The sequence below is a fragment of the Trachurus trachurus genome (assembly GCF_905171665.1).
Source record: "Trachurus trachurus genome assembly, chromosome: 20".
Lineage (NCBI taxonomy): Eukaryota > Metazoa > Chordata > Actinopteri > Carangiformes > Carangidae > Trachurus > Trachurus trachurus.
In genome coordinates, this window is record NC_139911.1 from 23,461,144 (window position 1) to 23,484,843 (window position 23,700).

Here is a 23,700-nt window from a genome sequence, read left to right on the forward strand (position 1 = left end):
TCAGTAGGAACCAATGAGCTGAGAGCTACAAATTCAAGAGGGAAGAGTTTAGAGACGGACTAAACATGGGTTTTAGGAGAGAGATCGACTAACATGAGAACAGTCCTGTGAAGGTCAAAGTTTGCAGAGGTCAAAGTTCACCGGTCTCTTCCTCACTTACCTCATAACCTCTACACTTATTTTATTATTTTCCTTCAACCGGGACCAAAACTGGGGCGTCAGCCTGCTGCCTTGGAAACCGGCGTCAAAGTGTCCAGACAAGAAATTCACCTCATCCTTTGTGTTAAAGCACACGTCTGTTCTAACAACCAGAACTGGAGACACAAAAAGGAACTATGTTTTAAAAGTGTTTTATTCCTACCTTTTTTTTTTCTTTCTTTCTTTTGTCCCTTCTGTGACGCCATACATGTAAACAGTGAATGTCTACAATGCTGCTGCTGCTGCTGACGATGATGAAGATAATGATGACTCAAACTCAAAAATGAATATATTTCTGTATATTCCTTTTTTTTCTTTAGTTTTTTTTTTTTTTTTTTTTTTAGTTTAACTTTCTGTGCGTTGAACACATGCAACTCTCTGTACTGAGTCAGTGAAGCGATGTTCAAAGGGCCGTAGAGCCACGGGAACAACAACAACGCAGACGCGCAAACGAGAACAAGGTCGACCAATAAACGAGTGGAAAAGAGAAAAAACTGAAAAAAAAGTGGAAACAATACTGCTCATGAACCACAGATCACCTCAATACACCAGAAATACCTCAGACTTTTCTACCTGTTAAAATTCTGTTTCTATATTTTATTAGTTGCTTTGACAACTTGTAGTCTCATAATATTTTATTGTGAATTTTTATTCTTTGTTTTGGTTTGTAATTTTTCCTTGTTGATTAGAGAGGTTAATGTTTTTTATATAATTATCTCCGAGCTGATTCCAGAGGAAATGCTACCAGGTTACAGTGACGATGTAAATACTCGCGTTGCAAACAGCAAGTGTGTTTTTTTTGGTTTAAACTGATCTGAACTGCCGATATCACAGAACCACCTGGACTGGACTGGACTGGACTTCCTTTACCATCCTTTCCTCATCCTCCCTGCTCTCCATCTCCTCTCCTTGTCTCCACTTGCTTCTTCACTTGTTTCCTCTTCTCCCATCTTCTCTCTCCTCCCTTGTTCATCCCTGCCTCTTCTTGTCTGCCTATGTATTTCTCTCTTTTCCTGTCTTCCTCTCATTTCGTACCTCTCCCTCTCTCGTTTTTGATCCTTTCATCTCTTTGTCTTGATATCTTCTCTCTCTTCGTCTTTTCTCCTCTTCTACTCTCTTGTCTTCCGGTTCCGTCCATCCATCCATTCCTTCACTTCCTCCCTTCTCCTCTACCTCTGTCTCCTTTCCATCCCTCCTGCCTCTGTATCTCTTTCCTCACTTGTCTACGTTTTATTGAAGCTTCCTGATATTGTCAGTGTTGTGCCTTTATTTTCCGTCATCTCTGGAGCGACTCTTGTTGCCGCTGCATTTCTTTCTTCTTCACTTCCTTTCTTCCCCTCCTGAGAAGAGTCCCATCACACCTGTGTATATGTGTGGAAGTAGGCTACATTTAGAAAATCTGCTTCAAACTAAAAGTCAAATCATGTTTAATGATCAGAGAGTATACCTGCAATAATGAACTAAATGAAACAATTTTCTGAATGTATTTGCTGTCCATATCCAGGGTTGATCACCTGACATTCGATGTTGGGATGCAGACAAAGAAATGAAGTGACTGACAGAGACAAAAGACTGACTCAGATCCAGGTGTTTCCAGGTGTTTTCAGGAACATATTACCTCATTAAAGCCACATGGGCAGAAACAGTGCGCGAGTCGGTGATGGGGGGAAGATACAGCCAACGTTATTGTTCAGGAGGTTTCGGGATGAGAAACACAGGGTCATTGTCACATCATTGCATTAGTACAAAAAAATTACTCGACACTACAGTTTTTTTTTTTTTTTTTTTTACCAGTTTTATCAAAATACCTGAGCCAGGTGTGTGTCACAGTGTGTGTGGGGGAAATGATGCTACATTCAACGTGTAGAGGACGGAGGGGGGTTAGCGTTGTTAGCATCACACAGTGAAAGCAGCAGTTTGTATGGCCAAAATGTAAAAAAGGGGGACCAATCTGTTATATGCTAACAACGCTAACAGAGCCACTGTCCATGAACGACCGTAGTGCCAACACGAGCCCACGTTTCCCCTGCGTCATGTGACTTTTAACAGTTCTGCTTGGATGTGCTTTCAATTTATGGCAATATGACCACTCCAAAGCTCCTGGTGTCACCCTGTGTCCACTGGCTATATAGTCAACTCAGCTAGCTTGTAGGCTACTGTTAGCACAGCTGGCTAGCATATCACACTTATATGGCGAACGCTCTGATGAGTAACCTTAGTAACATTAGGGTGACTGAATACAGCAGAACTAAAAGAATTGTGAAATGTGAAACAGCTAAATGACTGGCAGGGCGGTGACGTATCTGGGCTTCCACTTAGAGCGGGAAAACTGCTGTGGTCACCTGAGTCTTCCTGCTGGACTTCACCATACAGCTGTGCAGGCTAACACAACAGCTGTCCTAACAAAGCTCACTGATATTGTCAGAAACCAACGTGTTTGAAGGCTTTTTGAAGCTCTTTAACATATTTAGGTGTTTGTCTTGCCTTCTGGCCCCCAAAATGAATTGAATTGACAAAAAAAAAACTAATTTTCAGGCTCCCGAGGTTAAAATCCATGTGGTTTTACAAGCTGTTCCCTCAGTCTTCCAATGATGTAACTAGTTTTCAAATTTGCATAACACCACCCCTACCTGGTACCAGTAGAAGGGGCGGGGCAAGCAGTGGTTCATTTGCATTTAAAGGGACAGGCTCTGAAAGCAGCCGTTCTGAACAGGGCTGTTTAGAGAGGATGAAAAGAACTGAGATGTTTGATCCTTGGGGGATTTTGACCAAAGCATGTCACAGACATGTCTTTAAGACACCTGGGAACTATTTCAATTTGTGGAAAAGGGGCATGATATGTCTCCTTTAATACTCAACTCACAGTTAACATGTTGAGACATACACAACATTAGGAACACTTCTAGTCCAACACACTATCTAACAAATTAACAACTCATGTTCATGAGGATTAAATACTGTACAGCGGGGCCCTAATGAATTGGACACCGACTGGAATATTGTACACAGAAAATAATGCAATCAAAATTAGAAGTGTTTTTTCTCTGTAAACATAGCATACAAAAAATATCCTCTGATTGTAATTAATAGCCTACATTAAAAAAACTGAAAGAAGAAAATGTTTCTCTACAAACAATGAATTAGTGCATTATGCCTCTGCACAAATAATCAAATGTACTGAGATTTAGATGTAAGGCCTACCAGTGTACCATCGGATAATATCCTATGTGATTAAAAATATATATATTTCAGGACCGAGCTCCTCCATTTTTACTAACAAATGTTTCCAACTAGTTACTTCTATTCAAGAAAATACAGCAACATAGATTAAAATGCTGAGGAGAGTTCTCACAGTGAGCTGACATTAGGACACAATGGTGAAGTCTTTTAGCCTTGGTGCTCAGCAGCAGGAGGACACGGTGAGCAGCGTGGCCCAGGCTTTCACAGGATTTCATCCAAGGCTAAATTGAAAACAGCCATTTAAAGGCTCGTTTTTACTCGTTCTTTTTGTACAAGTGATGCTTCCATTTTTTGGCAAATCAAGTGCCTGTGAGGAGAAATCAAGAGGTCTCCACTTCTTGATTTCTTCTGAACATCTAAAAAATATTTTTTTCTTTTAGTAGACTTGGGCCTTAGTAAATGAGAGAATTAAACATGGTGACATAGTGTTGACCACTTGTAGTAATGTTCAGAAGCTGAAGCATGTTGCCCAGGAAGGTTGTCAAGAGGTCATGATAACTCAACTGCTGTTTCTCAACCCATGGAAGGAGGGCGGGGCGGGGGTCAGTGACTCTCTCCTCTCTCATCCTGAACAAAGCAGGTGTGTAAAGATGGCAGCTTCCTGTTGTGGTGTCACTCTGCTGTTTGACTGGCTTTTCAACCCGGTTAACTCACTGTGATTTCATTCACAAAGGAAAAACACTGGAGACATTTTATTGATTTATTGACATCTCATATAAAAAGAAGAAATTGCACTTCAGAGACACAATCTTAATCATGAAATTGGAATCTTATAATTGTGAGATAAAGGCTCTGAAATGTGTTAATGTTGGTCTGGATATGTAACAACTGCATATAGTTCACAACAAGCAGGGATTTGACCTATGGCTTAATGTAGCATCTGATCTGCTGGAACACACTACATTGAAACTTAGCTGTTAGCATTTGACTGATTTTCCATGTCGACAATGTAGCTCCATCTCTTAGATAAACAATCTCATCAATACAAAGTCATAGATTGCAATTATAGTTCACATAAATTACAAGATAAAGTCTCCAGTATTTTCCCCCCGTTTGTTGAATGCAGCAAGTGAAGCTACTCTGTGTCATATTTTCCTCATCAAGTCTCGTAATTTATTGACATATTTGTAAGCCTATACTATTTCTGGACAGATAGATAATGTCTTTTTTATCTTGTGCATATAAGATACTCAACAAATAATACAGTAAAAAATAATCATGGAGAAACGTTTTCAGCCAAATATGGCTTAAGATTTAAATTTAAACGGTTTATGGGCAGAGATCAAACAGAGAGGCAGCCATCTTTACAAACCTAGTCCTTCTTCACCTGATGATGATGATGTGATGATGATAATGATGATGAAGATGAAAGATGTGGTGTGAAATGTAAATTTTGTACCTTATGTTTCACTGTTGTAGCTCAACTGTAGAACACAGAGACAAATTTGTGCTACTGATTTAAGAAATATGCTATAAAAAAAGAAAGAGGAAACTCAGTATGACAACTGGTTTCATTACTGTAAAAAACAAAAACAAAACCAACCCTGACTTTTTGAGTGAAGAAGTGTGGGAAAAGCTGTTTGTCTTTTTGAAATATATAAATATATATGTACGTATACAGCAGGTGGAAGCATTACACCCAGACAGGAAGAAATAAAATGACAAAAAAAATAATAAAGTCCCCCTTCCCAAGGTACTGTCCATCCTGTTGTACTGCTGTTCAAAGGTTCAAGTGACTATTTTTAATTTCTGATCTTAATTTTGAGAAGCGATGATCATTGTAACATAGATGTTTAATTTGCAACCCCAATGAAAACCCCCTTGTTAGGAGTTATCTCTTTTTTTTAACTGTGGTTGTTTGTAGAGAAAAATCCAGCATCCAGATGTGGAGCTATTGATAGATCTGTCTAGAAAAGAAAAGAAAAAAAAGAAAAGAAAGTGAGTGTGTATGTGCGTGTGCGTGCGTGTGTGCGTGTATGTGTATGTGTGTGTGTGTATTTATGGGGCGTCTCTCTCTTTTCTTATCTATTTTCATAAGTCTATTGTATATCTCTATTTCTATCTATATCTTCCTCTCTCCACTCAGTGCCAGGATCATTATTGTATGAATGAATGTAGTTCTAGTCCTCAGCGCAACGACGCCACACACATACACACACCCACACCCACTCGCACACACACAAACAAGCAAACAAACCTGTTACCGAAAAATAAAAATAAAAATCACTGAAGAAAACAAAGGGTTATTTCCATTTTATCTTTTTGTATATGGATATAAACAATAAATACTGTCAAATCATTTTACATGGACTTCTGTTATTTGTGTGTGTGTGAGTGTGTGTGTGTAACCTGCCACTATAAATACTGATGGTGAGATATTCCACTTTTTTTTTTTTTTTTTTTACAGTCTCACACACACACAGACATACTGTATGAAATGTTTTTATCATAAATATGACAGTGACAGGCCTCTGTACGCTAACAATTTTCCCAAGGAGCACATGTGAGTAAAATGTTTGGGAGCTCAAAAATAAATTTGGGAGCAAAATGAAATATGTTTGAGAACATATTGTCTATTTAACCCTTAAATAATGTTGATTTGAGAACAGTAAAAAAAAAAAAAAAAAACTAAAGAAACACCCTAAACACTTCACCTATAGGCTGAACTTGATGACTTCTAATTTGACCCAGAATATAATAAAAAAATATATCTTTACTCAAAACAATAAGTACATTTTTCAGTTTTTCAGTAAAGGGTACTTGATTAAACCTATAACAAATTCGTAAGGGTTACTCATTTTTTCTAAGTCTTGATGACTATTATGTTTTACAGTGCAGTATTTCATAAATTTAACATCAATTGTTTTTTCTTGTTGGCCACTCCTTTATATCAGGGTGATAATAATGCTTCAACTGATATAAATCACATATTTTTATTTAAAGCAGAAGTAAGCGATATATTTGTGTTAATATAAGTCTTAAATAGTTCTATCTTCCGACAGCAATCACTTACATAGAGTGTTTGGTCTGAAACACGGGTCTGTCAGTCACTCTGCTCTGCTGTAAGCCGAGGAGAAAACTTCCCTTGTATCCTACAACCTTTATCCAATGAGGAGAGAGAACGGCATAAAGGGGCAGTCCTCTCTGTGTGTGCAGCCAAGGGATGCGCGTGAATGTGGTGACGTAGGGATGAGGGCGGGGGCTGCTAACTCCATCGGCTGACAGGAAGTTAGCCAAAACCACCGGATCGCTTACTGCTGCTTTAACTGCTGAAACAGTACTAATTTGTTAAACCTATACAGGCTTGTTACTTAACATGTATTATGACAGCATAACATAGCACTGGCAGTTCAGACTGATTTGATCATTTATATATAACTCAGTAACCAGTCTGGGAAGTAGACAGTCAGACCTTTGAGGTTGAAGTTTATATGAATGAAATGCAGTGAGACAGGGACAGGTCTCTGCTACGTCTCCACCACGTCGCCTGTTCCGTTGTAGTAGAGGAAAACTCAGCTGTTTTCAGATCTGTGTGGATCTGATGTAGTTATCAAAGCTTGGTCACTGTGCTGAGCCACTGGGTCGTTTTGAACTATCTTAGTTATACTTGAATTGTATACTATTTTTGTAGGGGCAAATACCAGTGAAATGCTGGCGCTGCACGCATATTGGACACATACTTGGCCCCTCTGTGATAAATGTGGCCCCTTGATGGCCCCCCTTAGAAAAATCCTAGATCTGCCACTGATGGGAAGACAGTGGAGTGAACAGGGACACACACAGGCTGTGTATGTGTTTGTGTGATGTCAACAATCATAAGCTCGATAATGATCGATTTTGTATATGAAAAATCATCAAGATGTTTTATTCATTGTTTGAACAACAGCAACATAAATACATTTATAAAACAGGTAAAGACTTTCAGGCTAACATTCAGAACTTTAAATTTTTCTCAATGAACAATTCGTTAATTCATTTATTTCCGTTGCTTGACATTATGACATTGAATGCATCACCTGAACGTTTAAATTCCACCTGATTGTTACATCTGCATCGACACCTTTAATGTCAAAACACTACATTTCCCAGAGTTCCCATGGGCACGCCAGAGGAAACAGTTTTAGAAAAAGACAGTTTTGATCAGGTGTGTCTCATCTGGATCCATCTCTGAACTAGAAACTGTAAATACATGAATTTAACAATAAAATCTAGATTTATACAGATTGATTGAAATATGTACACCAAAGTAACAAAGCAGACTTAAGATTCTTTATCTCTATAAAACAATGTACATATACACTGAGTAATAATTGATATATCTGACCGGTTCTAACCTCAGGTACAGTTCACTCATCAGGAATAAAAACCTATTAGAATAACAATTTATTGATTGAAACTCTCTCCACCATTCAGAAACTGCAGCTAAAATGAAAGGCACCAGTAACATGATGGAGCTGCCCCTGGCCTCACATACACATCAGTATGGATATGATGAAGAAAGTTAACAGTTGATTATTTCTGTATTTAATCATTCTCAGAGGAACTTTGTTCTGAAATCATTTGAGTGAGTTTCATGGCTCTTTGTTCATCAAAAAACTCTGCACCTGCAGTTCTCAGTCTCATTGAATGTGGGAGTTAAAAATGAAGACACAATGACCTGAAGTTACACTGATGCAGCTGTGTGCTTACTCTGTGTTTGGTCTCAACCAGCTGACACTGAGCCAATCAGAGGCTGCAGAGCTGGGACATGATCACATGATCACCTGATAGAAGGCAGGTGAAGGAATCTAGAGATGGAGGGAGCGTCTGAACAACTTCTTCCTACTTGATGATGTCATGAGTTGATGATGATCAGAGCCAATGAAACTCCTTCAGACGTGTCTACACTGAACCTGAGAGTCCTCACTGATCTGATTGGTCCAGCACACCTCGGACACCCGGCGGACCCCTCCCACCTCCAGAGCAGCAGCCCTGCACTGATTCTTCACCTCCGGCCCACGGCCAATGAGAAACAGACCCTGGAGCCTCCCCCAGCCAATCACACGTCAGCTCGCTGCCCCTTCCTCTCCCTCCTCTTCTTCTGTGGTGAGCCGCTCGAGCTCGGCAAATCAAGACAAAGTCCAGAGCGATGCTGGGTGAGGACGTCACTCTGCCTCCCCCTCCTCTCCTCCATCACCACCTCCTCCATCCGTCACCTCCTCCTTCTCTTCCTCCTCTGCTGCTCCTCCCTCCTCCTCCCTCCCTTCTTTCTCTCCTTCACCACTACCTCCTGCCTCCTCCTCTTCCTCCCCCATTTTCCCTCCTTCCTTTGCTCCATCCTCCTCCTCCCTCACTTCTTCACCAGTCTCCTCTTCCTCCTTCACTTTCCCTCCTTCCTTTGCTCCATCCTCCTCCTCCCTCACTTCTTCACCAGTCTCCTCTTCCTCCTTCACTTTCCCTCCTTCCTCCCCTTTTGTTCCATCCTCCTCCTCCTGATCCTCCCTCACTCCTTCACTTGTCACTTTCTCTCCTTCTTCCTCCCCCTTTGTCGCATCCTCCTCCTCCTCCTCCTTCACCTCCACTTTCTCTCCTTCCTCCCCCTTTGTTGCATCCTCCTCCTCCTCTCCCCTCACTCCTTCACCCTTCTCCTCTTTATCCTCCCCTTTTTCTCCTTCCTCCTCCTTTGCCTCAACCTCCTCCTCTCCCCTCCCTCCTTCATTAGTCTCCTCTTCCTCCCCCTTTACCCCATCTTCTGCCTCCTCCTCCTTGACTCTACCTGTCTCCTCTTTCTCCTCCACTTTCTCTTCTTCCTCCTCTTCCTTCACACCCTCTTCCTCCTTCTCCTGTTTCTCCTCTCCTCCGTCTATTCCTGCTCCCTCTCCTGGTGTCTCCCCCTGCTGACAGGTCCCTGCAGCACCGGTGTCCTCAGAGACCGACTCTGTCTCTTCACCTGGCTCCTGCTCATGATCTGCTTCAGGTTTATTCTCTGTTTCTGTCTCTGTGCAAAGCTCGGGTGTGTGGCCCCGGTCCTGGTCCTGGTTCTGGTCCTGGTCAGGTCCAGGTGTGCAGCTTGTCTCTGGTCCTGTTGAAGCTAAAGCTGTTGGTTGAGAGGGGAGAGACTCCTTCCTCCCCAGACCTGCAGACAGGAAGAGTTTGATGTGATTCTGCTTCTCTGGCACAAAACAAACCATTGATCACAAGACCTACAATCAATAATCAATCAGCTACGAAAAGGTCAATCCTTGTCATTTGAATTCTGCTCCAACTAAGACATCTATTTACTTTGTAAGTTTATATTTATTGATTGATAGATTATCAGTGACACTATAGAAATGATTCATGATAGAAGAAACCTTCAAAATAAAAGTCCAAAAGTAAACAACAGGTTTAAAATGTGTTTTAAAGACCTGAGGCTGCAGCCACGTCCTCTACTCAGCCTCCTGTATAGATGAAGAAGTGTGTGTGTGTGTGTGTGTGTGTGTGTGTGTGTGTGTGTGTGTGTGTGTGTGTGTGTGTGTGTGTGTGTGTGTGTGTGTGTGTGTGTGTGTGTGTGTGTGTGTGTACCTGCGGGGATTAACACAAGTGCCTGCAGGATGTCAGACAGAGAGACGATGCCGACAATTCGGGACTCCTCATCAACGACAACCAGCCTGTGAACCTGCACACACACACACACACACACATTCAAACTGTGAGAAAACTCTTATTAACTTCTTCCTTTCTTCTGAAAGCCCCATCCACATGTGTGTGTCTGTGTGTCTTTGTGTGTGTGTTAGGGATGCCACGATTATAGATTTTCTTGGTACGATTATTGTCAGAAATAATCACAATTATTACGATTATTTTATTAAATAATTTTACAACACTGTGAATGTGTAAAATCAAATTTAGTGAAAATATAATTGCATTACTTATTATAAAATTGATTATTTATTTCAAAAGTCTGTTTTTCATTAATCAGTAATCCCCCCCATCAACAAACTGAAGTGTTCCTTTCAGCTCTGAATGAGCCGTTCATATCATTCATATCTCCATGGAGCGGGTAAGCTCGGTGCTGCTGCCATGTGGTGTCTCCATGTTTTTACGTTCAGTGGCAGCGTGACGGTAGGAAACCACGGAAACTCAGCGGAGACACCGGAGCTGTCGGCTCAGGTGGAGGTGGCGTCTGTGAAAAGTCACCGCGGTAACGCAGTGAGGAGGAATGGAGCGTTACACTGATGCTGCATTCACCTGCAGTCGGGCAGACGGCCGTCGCTAACAAACCAGATGTCATTTTAGTCACAGAAGTCCAGAGAAAGACGGTAAAACGTGGGTCAGGTAAACAATACGACATCACCATGACAACATATTGTCACGTGTATTGTTTTGCCTCGTGCTGACGGACCACTTGTTTACATAGAGGCTTGTTTATGCCGTTACATGCAGCGGCTGTCATCCGTCTGCCGTCTGCCCAATTTCAGGTGAATGCAATTTATTTGGGAACCTTTACAATAATTATAATTACAATTAACAATAATTGTGGCGTTTAATGCCGCGATTTATTGTGAAAACAAGGAATCGTGACATCCCTAGTGTGTGTGTGTGTGTGTGTGTGTGTTACCTCAGCCTTCACGATGCGGTCTACAATGGTCTCCAGAGTTTCCAGTTTGTTGCACTTCATGACTCCTTCAAAGTACTGCGACCTGTGCCTGAGCGCCTGAGTGACGGTCACGTCCAGGTTGTTGTAGGTCTTCTCTGCTGCCAGGTTCTGTTCACACACATCACACTCAGGCTGCTGCTCTCCACACAGTCAACACAACACAACACAACACAACACAACACAACACAACGTAGCCATACTCACAATGACGTCAAACTTGGAGTAGATGTCCACCACCTTACCTGCAAACACATCACAGTATGTTAAGACTCCAACTCCTCCAACACACAACCTTCAGTATGTGCGCGTGAACTTTATTAAACAGCAGTGTTGTGGCTGTGCTGTCAGTTACCGTGGTGATCGACGACAGGCAGGGCAGAGACGCGGCGGTGCGTGAAGACAGACAGTGCTGTGATCAGCGGCGTGTCGGGGTGAATGTAGGCGATGTTGGAGTACGTCCCGACACCCAGCTCCTCCAGAGTCTGCTTCATGAAGGCTGGCATGGGCATCTCACACAACTGACACACACACACACACACACACACAAACACACATTGTCATAGATCTGCCTGTGATCAATTAGTTCTGCTGGTCATTCAGAGAAGCAGGTGTAATGACCTGTCTGTCCACCAGGGGGCAGTACTGCACCTTGATTATTTTTCTTCACACAGTAAAAACACATGAACCTGATGTACAAACTGTTTACAGCTGATGTGAGTGTGAGCTGAGACACAGCAGGAGCTTCCAGCCTGGAGGTCTGGACCCCAATGGAGGATTATAAAAAAAAAATCTTTTTACAGTAGATTTAGAATCAATCAATCTAAATCTTTTGTGCATCTCAATAGTTAGGATAGTTTAGCTTTTTTGAAGTGGGGTTGTATGAGCTACAAATGCCCATTGAAAGGATAGTTCAACATTTTGGCAAATTGGATCATTACCATAATCCCTATAGTTATAGCAGTAGGTTCGTTACCTTTAATTGTCGGTGCAAGCTGTTTTTAGAACGGCGGAGCAGAGCCGTGAGCTGCTCAGAGCTACACTAATGGAATTTTTTGGTTCCTCTCATCAAACTCATCAAATACACAATCCAACAACTCCACAACGCTCTGGTGGACAAGTTGTGACCTGCACATTCACCACACTATGAGATAATAACAGAACGTTACCAGACAGAGTTGTTTTAGAGGGAAATTCATGCAAAACCGCTGATGCGTGTTCCTGTCAAGGACAGTTTTTCAGCAACCAGTCTCTGTATTTCCCTCGAAAACAACTCTGTCTCGTAACGTCACATTATTATCTCATAGCGTGGTGAATGTGCAGGTCACAACTTGTCCACCAGAGCGTTGTGGAGTTGATGGATTGTGTATTTCATGAGTTTGATGAGGGAAACCAAGAAATCCCATTAGCCTCTGTAGTGTAGCACTGAGCAGCTCGCAGCTCTGCTCTGCCGTTCTGAAAATAGCTTGCACCGACAAATAATGGTAACGAACGTACTCCTAAAACTACAGTAGAGGGATTATTGCAATGGGCCAATGTGCCAAAATGTTTAACTATCCTTTTAAGTACACTAGATGCAGTAGAAAGGTCTCTCAGTGAGGGGGGCAGATACTTTTGCATCTAGTGTACTTAATGGGCATTTATAGCTTATACAACCCCACTTCAAAAAACAATCCCTTTAATTTATTATCATTTGCAGAGTAAAATGTTTTTCTCCATCACACCAATCCTGCTCTTTGAGTGTTTTTTTTATCATGACTCCTTTCTCTCCTCTCTGTCTGCTCCTCCCACAACACCTTCATGCTCTGGAGCTTAAATGTGTCTTAGAAGTGATTTCCTGCTGGATGACCTCAGGTCCTGGTCCCAGCAGAACCTGGACCTGCAGAAGACTCACAAAGAGCTGCAGGAACTTGAGGATCCTCTTGTGCGTGAGGATGTAGAGAGCGTTGCCGCTGACCGGGTCGATGACGGGAAGACGATGGATCTTATTCTTTATCAGCGAGTACACGGCCTCAAACACACTGAGGGAGGGAGGAGGGGGGAGAGAGGGAGGAGGGGAGAAAAGAAGAGTTCATGAATTAATGTTTACAGTCTCTTTACCTACTTTACTTTCCTGCCCTAGTTTCCTCTCCTCTCTTCTTCAACACACACACACACACACACACACACAAACCTGGCATCAGGTGAGATGTGGACCAGAGGTTTGAAGGTCTCCTGCAGGTACAGCTCTGTCAACATGAACACATAATATCATGAACATATAAAACTACATGTATATGGTGATCTGCTGCTGAAACAACACCAGTGTTCCCCTACAGTCACTCAGCAGTGGTGCTGCTGCTACATTATGAGTGCTGCCATTCAATTTTTACAAGCTCACTAACAGGACACTAATGATGTGGCAGTGAGGACGGACACGAGGCAGACTGCTGATTCTAAACTTGGCTGAGCTCACTTCACTTTTCTCTCTCTCTCCAGTTTCCTCTGCTCCAAATCCAAACACACACCTCGTCATCTGTCACACACATGCAGAGTTTTCTGGATGGACAGGGGAGTGTGACCTCATGTTGTCTCTTCAAACTAATTATGTGACAGTTTATCCTCAGTGTTCGCAACATTCTCATTAACTACATCCCACGTTGAACAAGCTGTGATACATTGAGTTCACCGTAAATTCTCAAAGAGGCAAGGCAAGGCAATTTTATTTGTATAGCCCGTTTTTACCAACAGTTTGTCTCAAAGGGCTTTACATAGCATCATAACAACATCCTCTGTCCTTAGACCCTCACATCGAAGAGGAGCCCAGGGTTATATTTGCTTCAGCTGCCGAACTGAACCGACTTATATTTGAGACATGGACTAACAGGTTTCCATATGGGACGGGCTTTTAATTCATTTCACACAAATCCTTTGCTCAGCAAAGATGGAAAATACTATCAAATCATAAGATGAAAAATGAGCAACCACTGCACACTGTAAAGACTCTACTATGATTTATTTGTGGCTAACAACACATTTCGCATATAGTGTCATCATGTTTGTGTCCATGACCCATTTTTACATGCCAGCATTTAAATCATGGACATTATAAGATTTACCATATCTTATCACTGTAGCAATGAGTAGAGTTCAGCTTTACTATGATTGTTTCAAAGAACACGAACAGAAGGAAAGAGCTGGAGAGGGAGCATGTATTCATTTAGAAGTTAAACTGGCACAGATTTAACTTCTTCTAAATAAATGCGTGCTTGGGTCAGTTGGCTGAAGTGGCGCCAAAGGCTAGAGTGCAAGTGTTATTCACTTTAGAAGTAAGATTCTTGGCTCTAACAGCGGTACCGAGGGAAAAAGAGAGATTTAAGCAGCACCGTCTAACTATTTCATGCATGAATGAAGCAGCTTAGAAACTGCCCCAACGGTTGTTCTGGTGCTTTCAGAGGTTTTGGACATTCACAAGAACTCGCACAGAAAAAAGTCTAATTGAGACTCTCTTTTATCTGCTCCAACCTGTAGCCAGACTTGACCCAGTACAGGAGACTGACAGACACTATGTTCCATGTTCTCAGTCACCTGTGTGTCCAGCATTAAAGGGATATTTCAACATTTTGGAAATTCGACTATTGCCATAATCCCTATAGTCTTAGGAGTAGTTCATTACCTTCAATTGTCGGTGCAAGCTGTTTATAGATCGAGACGTGAGCTCTGTGCGGTAATTCCGCCTTTCCCTCATCAAATTCATCAAATACACAATCCAACAACTCCAAAACACTCTGGTGGACAAGTTGTGACCTGCACATTCACCACGCTATGAAATAATAATGGAACTTTAGTTGTTTTTGAGGCAAATTGCGTAGCCGGAACTACATTCCAGACACGTCTACTGGGCGGAGTGATTTCAAAAGCGAAAGTAGTTCCAAGTATTTACTTCATATGTTGTAATGTGACATAATCATACGTTATTATTTCATAGCGTGGTGAATGTGCAGGTCACAACTTGTCCACCAAAGTGTTTTGGAGTTGTTAGATTGTGTTTTTAGTTTGATGAGGGAAACGTGGAAATACCGTGCAGCTCACATCTCTGCTCCGCCGATCTAAAAACAGCTTGCACCAACAATTAAAGGAACAGAACCTACTCCTAAGACTATAGGGATCATTGTAATGATCGAATTTGCCAAATTTGACACATCTGGATAGTTACATTATATTTCAGTTAGAGATGTTAACGAGTCACCTTTTTAACTAATAAGAAGTTGTTTTTTGGGGATTTAAATGTAATGTAATTTAAAGTCGTTTTTCTACTGAAAGTGCTAAAATATGAGACAGGAAAAAGATCTGTAGTGCAGTCTGCAGATGAGAGAGGAAAGAGGAGGGAGGAGGAGAGGAGAGAATGTCTGAGTCATCTGATACTATTCTGACTAACATGTATACGACCCAGCATCACATCCTCAACCTCACTGCAACACAACAGACAGACACACAACAGCAGCACTGCTGAAAAGAAGCACCGGGGAAACACTGATCACTGATGTGAGGAAGATCTTTACCTCTCCATGTCTCGATCTTATGCTCCTCCAGCTCGTAGATCTGAACCTGACAGAGACACACCACACTTTACACCATGTGTGCAACTGCATTTGTGTCAGACAACAGTAAATGTGAGTGTGTGTGTGTGTGTGTTACCATGGGGGATTTGTAGTATCTGGTCAGGATGTTGATGAAGTCTGTGATGGTCAGCATTCCTGATAAACACAAAGACATTGATACCTGTGTCAAACTGTGGATGAAGACTGGTCCTGCTGCAGTGGATGTACTCTGTGTCTGTAATATAAAACATAAAACACATACACACACACACACACACACTCGTTGTCTTACCAACAAAGCTTTGTTTCTTGCTCTCCCACAGTGGAGCAGCTCTCACTCCGTTGGCCACCAGAGCAAAGAAGGCTTTCTTCACCTGAAACAACAACAATAATTATATTATCATAATAAATTATTATTATTATCATCAGGCCTGTTGAGGCAGATGAGTGTCAGTAAGAGATACGTTTTAAACACTGTGGTCAGTGCAGCTGTGACAGTGGGTGTGTGTGGACGCTCACCTGCAGCGTGGTGTCGAACACCACCAGCTTGGAGCTGGTGGGGATGATGTCATAGCACTTGTGACACTTCATGAAGCGCATGTAGATGTCTCTCTCCGACTCCTCCGACACTGCACACACACAAACAGTCCACACTCTTGGTTTGTAGAAGATCCTGACTGAACTCACCACCTGCTCACCTGGTTGTTGAACTCCAACACATTTAGAGGAACAACTTCATCATTTAAAGGAGACATATTCGACATATTCCCTTTTCCACAAATAAAATAGTTCCCAGGTGTCTTAACTCTTTCGCGACCATTGACGAGTTAACTCGTCACAGCCTGCCGAACGTTCACGACCATTGACGAGCAAACTCGTCAAAACCGTTTTTTTACAGATTAGGATAATAGACACTCTGAGGTACCCTGTGTGTGAATATGGTAGTCCTCTGATATGTAAAACTGTTTTAAACTAAAATCAAAACATAATATTTTTTATAAACTGTGTGATCTTGGTTTTGTTTGAGTAATCGTTCTCTTTGAATGCTGCTCTGGGGACAGCGTGCAGCGCTGTGCGGCTGTCGGCTACAGTGTTGCGACTTTCTCGCTGAATCTGGCGACTTTCCAAACCCTCTTTTGACAAAAGCGACCGACGACAAATGTGGCGACTTTTACCGGTGCTGTTACAAACGTTTATGGTTTGGAGACTCGGATCTGAAAGCCCGTTATCACGGCTGTTTTCACGGCGCTGTGCAGCGTGCAGCAGAGCGGGCGCTCTGCAGCGGGGGCTGTGACCGGCCGTCCCCGCCCCAGAGCACTCATCGCCGGCCAGTCACACAGCAGTGTCCCGGAGCTGCTGCGCTGCGGCCAGAGACCCACACCGCTGCACCGCTGCTCTCCAGGCTGCCACACCCCCCAGATATGCCTACAAATATATTTATTTAGCCGTAGAAATGATTTGGGAGACGCCACACTGCAGAGTAGCGGTAAAATGAGCAGATTGCCACTTGACACAAAAGTGCGTTTTTCTCTGAAACTAGAGCGGGAGCTCCGTTTTAGGAGAAACCCAGCTCTCTTCTTCTACTTCGTCCTCACGAACGAAACGGCGGAAAAACTCGCCGTTTTTTCGTGGAGCACGTTGTAAAGTCACTCTTCAATCACGTGAAGACCGTTTGTTTCTAGGTGACGTACAGAGTTCGGTTCGACGTGAGATAAAAGGTAAACAAATAGCCAAAAACATGTGGTCCTGAGCGGATGTGCTGAGGAATTAGTGTGGTCGCGAAAGAGTTAAAGACATGTCTGTGACATGCTGTGGTCAAAATACCCCAAGGTGCAGGTCACAACTTGTCCACCAGAGCGTTTTGGAGTTGTTGGATTGTGTATTTGATGAGTTTGAGTTACCTTTAATTGTCGGTGCAAGCTATTTTTAGAACGGTGGAGCAGAGTCATGAGCTGCTCAGAGCTACACTACAGAGGCTAATGGGATTTCTTGGTTTCCCTCATCAAACTCATCAAATACACAATCCAACAACTCCAAAACACTCTGGTGGACAAGTTGTGACCTGCACATTCACCACACTATGAGATAATAACACAACGTTACCAGACAGAGTTGTTTTAGAGGTAGATTCATGCAAAACTGCTGATGCGGGTTCCTGTCAAGGGCAGTTTTTCAGCAAGCAGTCTCTGTATTTACCTCGAAAACAACTCTGTCTGGTAACGTTCTGTTATTATCTCACAGTGTGGTGAATGTGCAGGTCACAACTTGTCCACCAGAGCGTTGTCGAGTTGTTGGATTGTGTATTTGATGAGTTTGATGAGGGAAAGCAGGAAATCCCATTAGCCTCTGTCTGTAGCGTAGCTCTGAGCAGCTCACGGCTCTGCTCTGCCGTTCTAAAAATAGCTTGCACCGACAATTAAAGAGTAACTAAACCCCTAAACCACACTAAACAGTGCAGACACTGACCTGAGTAAAGTCTGAAGTGTGTTTTCAGGTCACTGTGACTGTGATGAGTGAATAAGTGAGAGATTTCTACACAGCTCAGTGATCTGTGCTGTCATGAGACACAGTGACATCACTTCCTGTCAGATCAGACATGAACTGCTGAGTCGAGGAGAGAAAGTGAGACCAAACAGCAGCAGTGAGCCTCGCTCGCCCTTCAGATTATCACCATTCTATTAACAACAGGGTGTGTGTGTGTTGGTCATTGCCTAATCTGTGCCGGCTGGTTGCTGTGGTGACCAGCACTGATCAGCTGACCTTGTCTATGAGCTCTCTGTTGCTCTGACAACTCAAGAGACTTTTATGGGAAATACATATAGGCAGTTCCGTTCCCACCGCCAGAGAAATACAATCTGTTGTGTGTCCTGAACAAGGCTCAGCTCCTCTCTCCTGATTGGCTGGCAGACCGATGAGGAGCTTCTACCTGCGTCTCGTCCTGCAGCAGCTTCTCTGTGCAGTAGATCTGACATTCTATCTTGTTGTTGTCCTGTGTGAGCAGTGACACGGCAAAAAATAGTCCTACACACTGATCTGATGAGACTCGACTGTGTGTGATCGACTGGACTGACTGACCACTCACTGACCTGAGAGCTGCTCTGTCCTTTAACTATTCCCTCATATTTTCAAATTCACCATCATCACAGATACAGATAATGGTCATGCAGCACACTGACCTCTCACCTGAAGTATTAAAGCCCTATGTAGTTTTTCAACCTTAAAGGGATAGTTCAACATTTTGGCAAATTGGCCCATTGCCATAATCCCTATAGTCATACCAGTAGGTTCGTTACCTTTAATTGTCGGTGCAAGCTATTTTTAGAACGGCGGAGCAGAGCCGTGAGCTGCTCAGAGCTACGCTACGGAGACTAATGGGATCACATCAAACTCATCAATCCAACAACTCCAAAACGCTCTTGTGGACAAGTTGTGACCTGCACATTCACCACGCTATGAGAGTACGTTACCAGACAGAGTTGTTTTCGAGGCAAATGCAGAGACTGCTTGTCGACAAATGTTGAACTATCCCTTTAAAACAATGTTTGTAAACTCATTCAAGTGGTAGAGAAACAGTTAATAGGATGAATGGTGCCACTTCTGCAGCCCGAGCGGGGTCGTTACTATATAGCTAACTTTCCGCTACACAGCAGTTCAGCTAAGCTCCAGAGACTGAGCTCAGGCCTGGTCTCCCTGCTCCTCTCACCCACACATGAGCACCGTTTGCTGGGCCGCACTGACGACCAGCCTCCCCTTCAGAGCTCCGGCCACACACTAAACCCTCGTTGCTTGTCACTAGTACCGGCAACAGCACCTGCAACAGGTTGTGCTTCTCCGGGCATACAGCATACAGTCCTATTTACAACACAGGTAGCAAACAGTTGCCCTTCTGACCAGAGTACTAAATCTTACATTAGGGTTTCCGCTCCATTCATTTTCATTGCCGCCACTGCTTCAGTATTGCTGCAGATGCACAATACTAACCTACCAGCTACTATTACTTTGCACCCTTTTCCACTACACAGTTACAGCTCTAGCCTACTTGGCTTGACTTGACTCTACTCCACTCGCTTTGGGTCCTTTTCCATTACAGCTGAATTCTTTACAGTTCCCTCTCAAGTTGGGCGGGGTCATCATGTCACAGCAGCCAAAAGGTTTCTAGAGAATCTTTGCGGCGGCTACGGCCGTGTCGTCTCATCTCTTTTTTTGCCGCCGCCACTCCTTAAAAGAATCCTAGCGGAAACACTGCTGTTGTGTTGTATTAACAACACAATGTAGAGTCTGTAGATTTGTTCATTGCACTTTGTAAACACAACAGTCGCTTTGGGCCCCTCCTCTCAGACTCCACAGCCACCCCCCCCCCCCCCCCCCCCCCCCCCTGCAGTTATCAGGACTGATCCATGTTTAACTGCTGTTCACATGGAACCCTTCTTCACTTCGGCCTTCAAAGTTCTCATTTGAATATTTGCTGCTACCACCAAGAGACTGGATGGCGTCAAGCTGGGAGAAATAGTGGACTAATAGTGGGGATCGGGGTCTGCAGACACAGTCACCAACACACATGAGTAGAAGCCAATAGGTGATGATGAAGTAGGATTTCTCTTGTATATATTTTGTTTTTTAGGAAAACCATACTCCACCTTTAATCAAAACTATAAATTTAAGTTTAGTTTTCTGCTGACTTTTAATTTGAAAAGGCCAAACAGGATATGGTTCCAGCCTTAAGCAACATAAAACATTTTGAAAGAGTAAAAGTATCTTGTTATCTGAAGAGAGAACTGAGTTTCACATCTGACTTCATCATCACTGTGTCTGGGAGGATTAATGACCGACTGCTGAGTCATGATGCATAAGTGTGATATATTAGGTTTTCCACAGTTCTGTCATTAGACCATCCCATCAAGATTACAGTTCAGAAGTTCTGCTGTGAAGTTGCGATTGTCTGCAATGGGCTTTTAATTTGAAAAGACAGATGGAGGAAGTGCAGACAGTGGTAGAGGAGAAGTTCTCAACGAGCCCCCTGCTCCCTCCTGTCTGTGTGATGAGGAGATGAAGGTCAGAGATCAACAGTCTTACCGGCATCATCAGGATCCAGCTGCTCCGACATGCCGCCTGCAACCTCCACCTGCCGACACACAGAGCACAGAGTCACACAACTCACATCTCAGTCTCAACTCCTGACAACAAACATGACGGCTGGCTGGGTGGAAAAAAAGTGTTGAGATAAAATCTGGGTGAAATGTTTGGAGAGAATGAATGAAACAGTTGTTTAAAGGTGTGGCCAAAGGATCAGTTCATAGTTTTTCAGGTGAGTGCAGTAAAGCAGATCTCTGTACTGTGCTGTCTCACGTGAGACACAGTAGCCTACATTCAAAGTTGCAATAAGCACATAATACCAACTGACTGAACTATTGTAGGCAAAAACAACAAACTGTCACATCCCTCAGAAACACAGAGAAGCAGTGTGTGCATGTTGCCAACTAGCTTTAGTACAGGACTGTGGTTTGGGCATCGAAATACACCTGTAGTCTCCTTTACCTGCAATTAAAGTAAACAGTAAGAGGATTAAGGCCGCTGTGAGGGAAAAAGGTGAGTTCTGACTAGGGCTGACCCAAAAAATCGAAGCTTTGTTCATTGCCATGGTAATCAATCATGAAGTCTGTGATCGATTTTTTTTCTTTTTTCTTTTTTCCTTTTTGACACCGGTTCGCTACTTGGCATCCTGGAAACCTGCCTGATTTTGGAGATATGCAGCGTTTGTTTGCCATTACTTTCATTATTCCTGGACATCAAAGCTTCGATTTTGATCAATTTTATGTCCGCGAAGCTTTGGGACAGCCCTAGTTCTGACAGAATTCTTTTCTTTTCTTTCTTTGGTTAAAAAAAACCCTCCAAGACCATCTCTGGAGCTGGAGCTCTGGAGATTTTTGAATTCTGACTTTTTTCTCAGAATTCTGATTTTAAACTCAGAATTCTGACTTTTTTTTCTTGCTTGCTTTGGCAATATGTACAATGTATGTCATGCTAATAAAGCCATTTGAATTGAATTGAATTGAATTGAATTAAAGTCAGAATTCTGAGTTTAAAATCAGAATTCCCTTTTTTTCCCACAGCGGTTCTAATCTTCTTCTGTAAACTCAGATGGGTTGAGTGAGTCTGTCTCTTAGTTTTCTTTGAGGAACATCTTTTGGTCAGTCCATCTTAAAAACACTACAGTGCTGTAAAAATTCAACTTTAAAGTTAACTTTAGATCACAGCTGTAACAGAGTTAAATGTTTGTCTTGGGTTAAAGTAAAAAGGTTTCAATTGAATCTTATTTTAACCTATTTTTGAAAGTTTCATCTTAAATCTTAAACCTAGTTGATGTAGGCCTAATTCAGCCTTTATTCCAGGAACAACTAGCCTATACTTCTTAGATTGCTGCTTCGTACTGACAACAGCCGTCTCTTCTTGTGAACTAGACTGCAACTGAGTGGGGATGAAGCACCTGGTGATATGGGTTTACACTGGAAATGGTGAACAGTGAAGCCCAGTACCCAAAGACTTTCTGCAAGAAGGTTTCTGAAAGACACCTGACAACTGACGTCCACATCACTATGACCAGGACAACCGAGTGGAATGTTCTGATATAGGCTAATACCTCTAGTCTGGGGCAGGAACAGGCCGATACCTGATTAATCAGTCGATACGAAATAAAGCAGATTACAGATCAACAATCCAGACAGCTCAGTCACAATCAGAGCACACAACTCATTTTAATCACAACAACCTCTTTGATCCCCGGCTGACTCTGATGAACACCACAACACAGCTGCAGAAAGCTCCGCTGCCGTGATGGAGGAGGCAGCTTTATTTAGTAGGGAGCGCTAATGTTGAGTGCTGTTTGAATATAAATGATTTCAGGTACACAATGTTACACTGACCTTCTGTGTGTGGATGTGGTGCAACAAATGATGTTACACAGGAGCTGTTCATAGTGTTACACTAAACAGATGCTATGGAAAAGAACATGTCAGTTATCTGAAGAATGATTTGTTAACCGGTCTCCTGAGCCCGTTCCTACAACCAGAGGGAACTACAGTAGAAGATGGCAGAAAGCAGCGGGAAACTCCACTTTAAAGGGATAGTTCGACATTTTGGCAAATTCACCTATTGCCATAATTCCTATAATCATAGGGGTCATTTTTAATTATCTCAAACTCATCAAATACACAATCCAACAACTCCACAACGTGTACATTCACCACGCTATGAAATAATCATGTATAATTAATGTAACATTACAACACATGAAGCAAACACTCAGAACTAGGCTACTTGCTTTTGAAATCACTCCGCCCAGCAGCCATGTCTGGAATATAGTTCCGGCTATGCATTTGCCTCGAAAACAACTCAGTCTCCTAATGTTCCATTATTATTTCATAGCGTGGTGAATGTGCAGGTCACAACTTTTCCACGAGTGTTTTGGAGTTGTTGGGTTGTATAGGCTATTTGAGGGACAGGGGACCAGTACCATTCATCTCCACTGTGTTATCTGAGCAGCTCACAGATCTCAAAACAACATGAACCTATGCCTAAAACTATAGGGATTATGGCAATAGGCAAATTTGCCAAAATGTTGAACTATCCCTTTAAAGATGGCAGAAAGCAGCAGGGAAGTCCTCTTTAAAACTGACTGCTGATGTGACTGACAACACTGAAAATCACATCATAATCACAATCTACTGTGGTCAATCTGGATGATTGAAACCCAGGATATTTCTCATGTCATTGCGGAGAGAGGAGCCTGACTCATGATGCATTCAAGGCAATGCACACCAATTTGATTTGTATAACCCATTTCTACAAAGTTTTTCTCAAAGGTCTTTACACAGCATCATAACAACATCCTCTGCCCTTAGACCCTCACATCCACTGAGGAAAAACTCCATAGAAAAAATAGGAGAAACCTCAGTGTGAGCAACAGACCCTCACCAGGCAGGGACAGGCAGACGTGCAATAACCTCCTAGATGTTGTGTAGGCTATATACAAGAAAACAGTTAACGACATGGTGGAATATTCAATGATGA

At 42.6% G+C, this 23,700-nt stretch overlaps 2 protein-coding genes across 2 annotated transcripts in view; both read right to left on the reverse strand.

Moving 5' to 3' along the window:
- The window catches only part of LOC311003559 (protein NLRC3-like), a gene marked incomplete at both ends in the record, with an annotated part of 385,386 nt that overhangs the window by 223,581 nt on the left and 138,105 nt on the right, over nucleotides 1-23,700 (reverse strand). The gene's annotated exons all lie outside the window — the stretch shown is intronic.
- Nucleotides 1-23,700, reverse strand: part of LOC311003451 (5'-AMP-activated protein kinase subunit gamma-1-like) — a gene marked incomplete at its 3' end in the record, with an annotated part of 24,202 nt that continues 502 nt past the window's right edge. The window contains exons 2-15 of the mRNA XM_083995218.1: nucleotides 20,707-20,755; nucleotides 16,153-16,262; nucleotides 15,926-16,007; nucleotides 15,731-15,789; nucleotides 15,595-15,640; nucleotides 13,227-13,281; nucleotides 12,948-13,074; nucleotides 11,409-11,574; nucleotides 11,261-11,298; nucleotides 11,018-11,164; nucleotides 9,982-10,075; nucleotides 9,245-9,553; nucleotides 161-314; nucleotides 1-25 (exon numbers count right to left, since the gene is read on the reverse strand). Coding sequence (XP_083851344.1) covers nucleotides 1-25; nucleotides 161-314; nucleotides 9,245-9,553; nucleotides 9,982-10,075; nucleotides 11,018-11,164; nucleotides 11,261-11,298; nucleotides 11,409-11,574; nucleotides 12,948-13,074; nucleotides 13,227-13,281; nucleotides 15,595-15,640; nucleotides 15,731-15,789; nucleotides 15,926-16,007; nucleotides 16,153-16,262; nucleotides 20,707-20,755 — 1,461 coding nt within the window. The remainder of the gene's footprint in view (nucleotides 26-160; nucleotides 315-9,244; nucleotides 9,554-9,981; nucleotides 10,076-11,017; nucleotides 11,165-11,260; nucleotides 11,299-11,408; nucleotides 11,575-12,947; nucleotides 13,075-13,226; nucleotides 13,282-15,594; nucleotides 15,641-15,730; nucleotides 15,790-15,925; nucleotides 16,008-16,152; nucleotides 16,263-20,706; nucleotides 20,756-23,700) is intronic.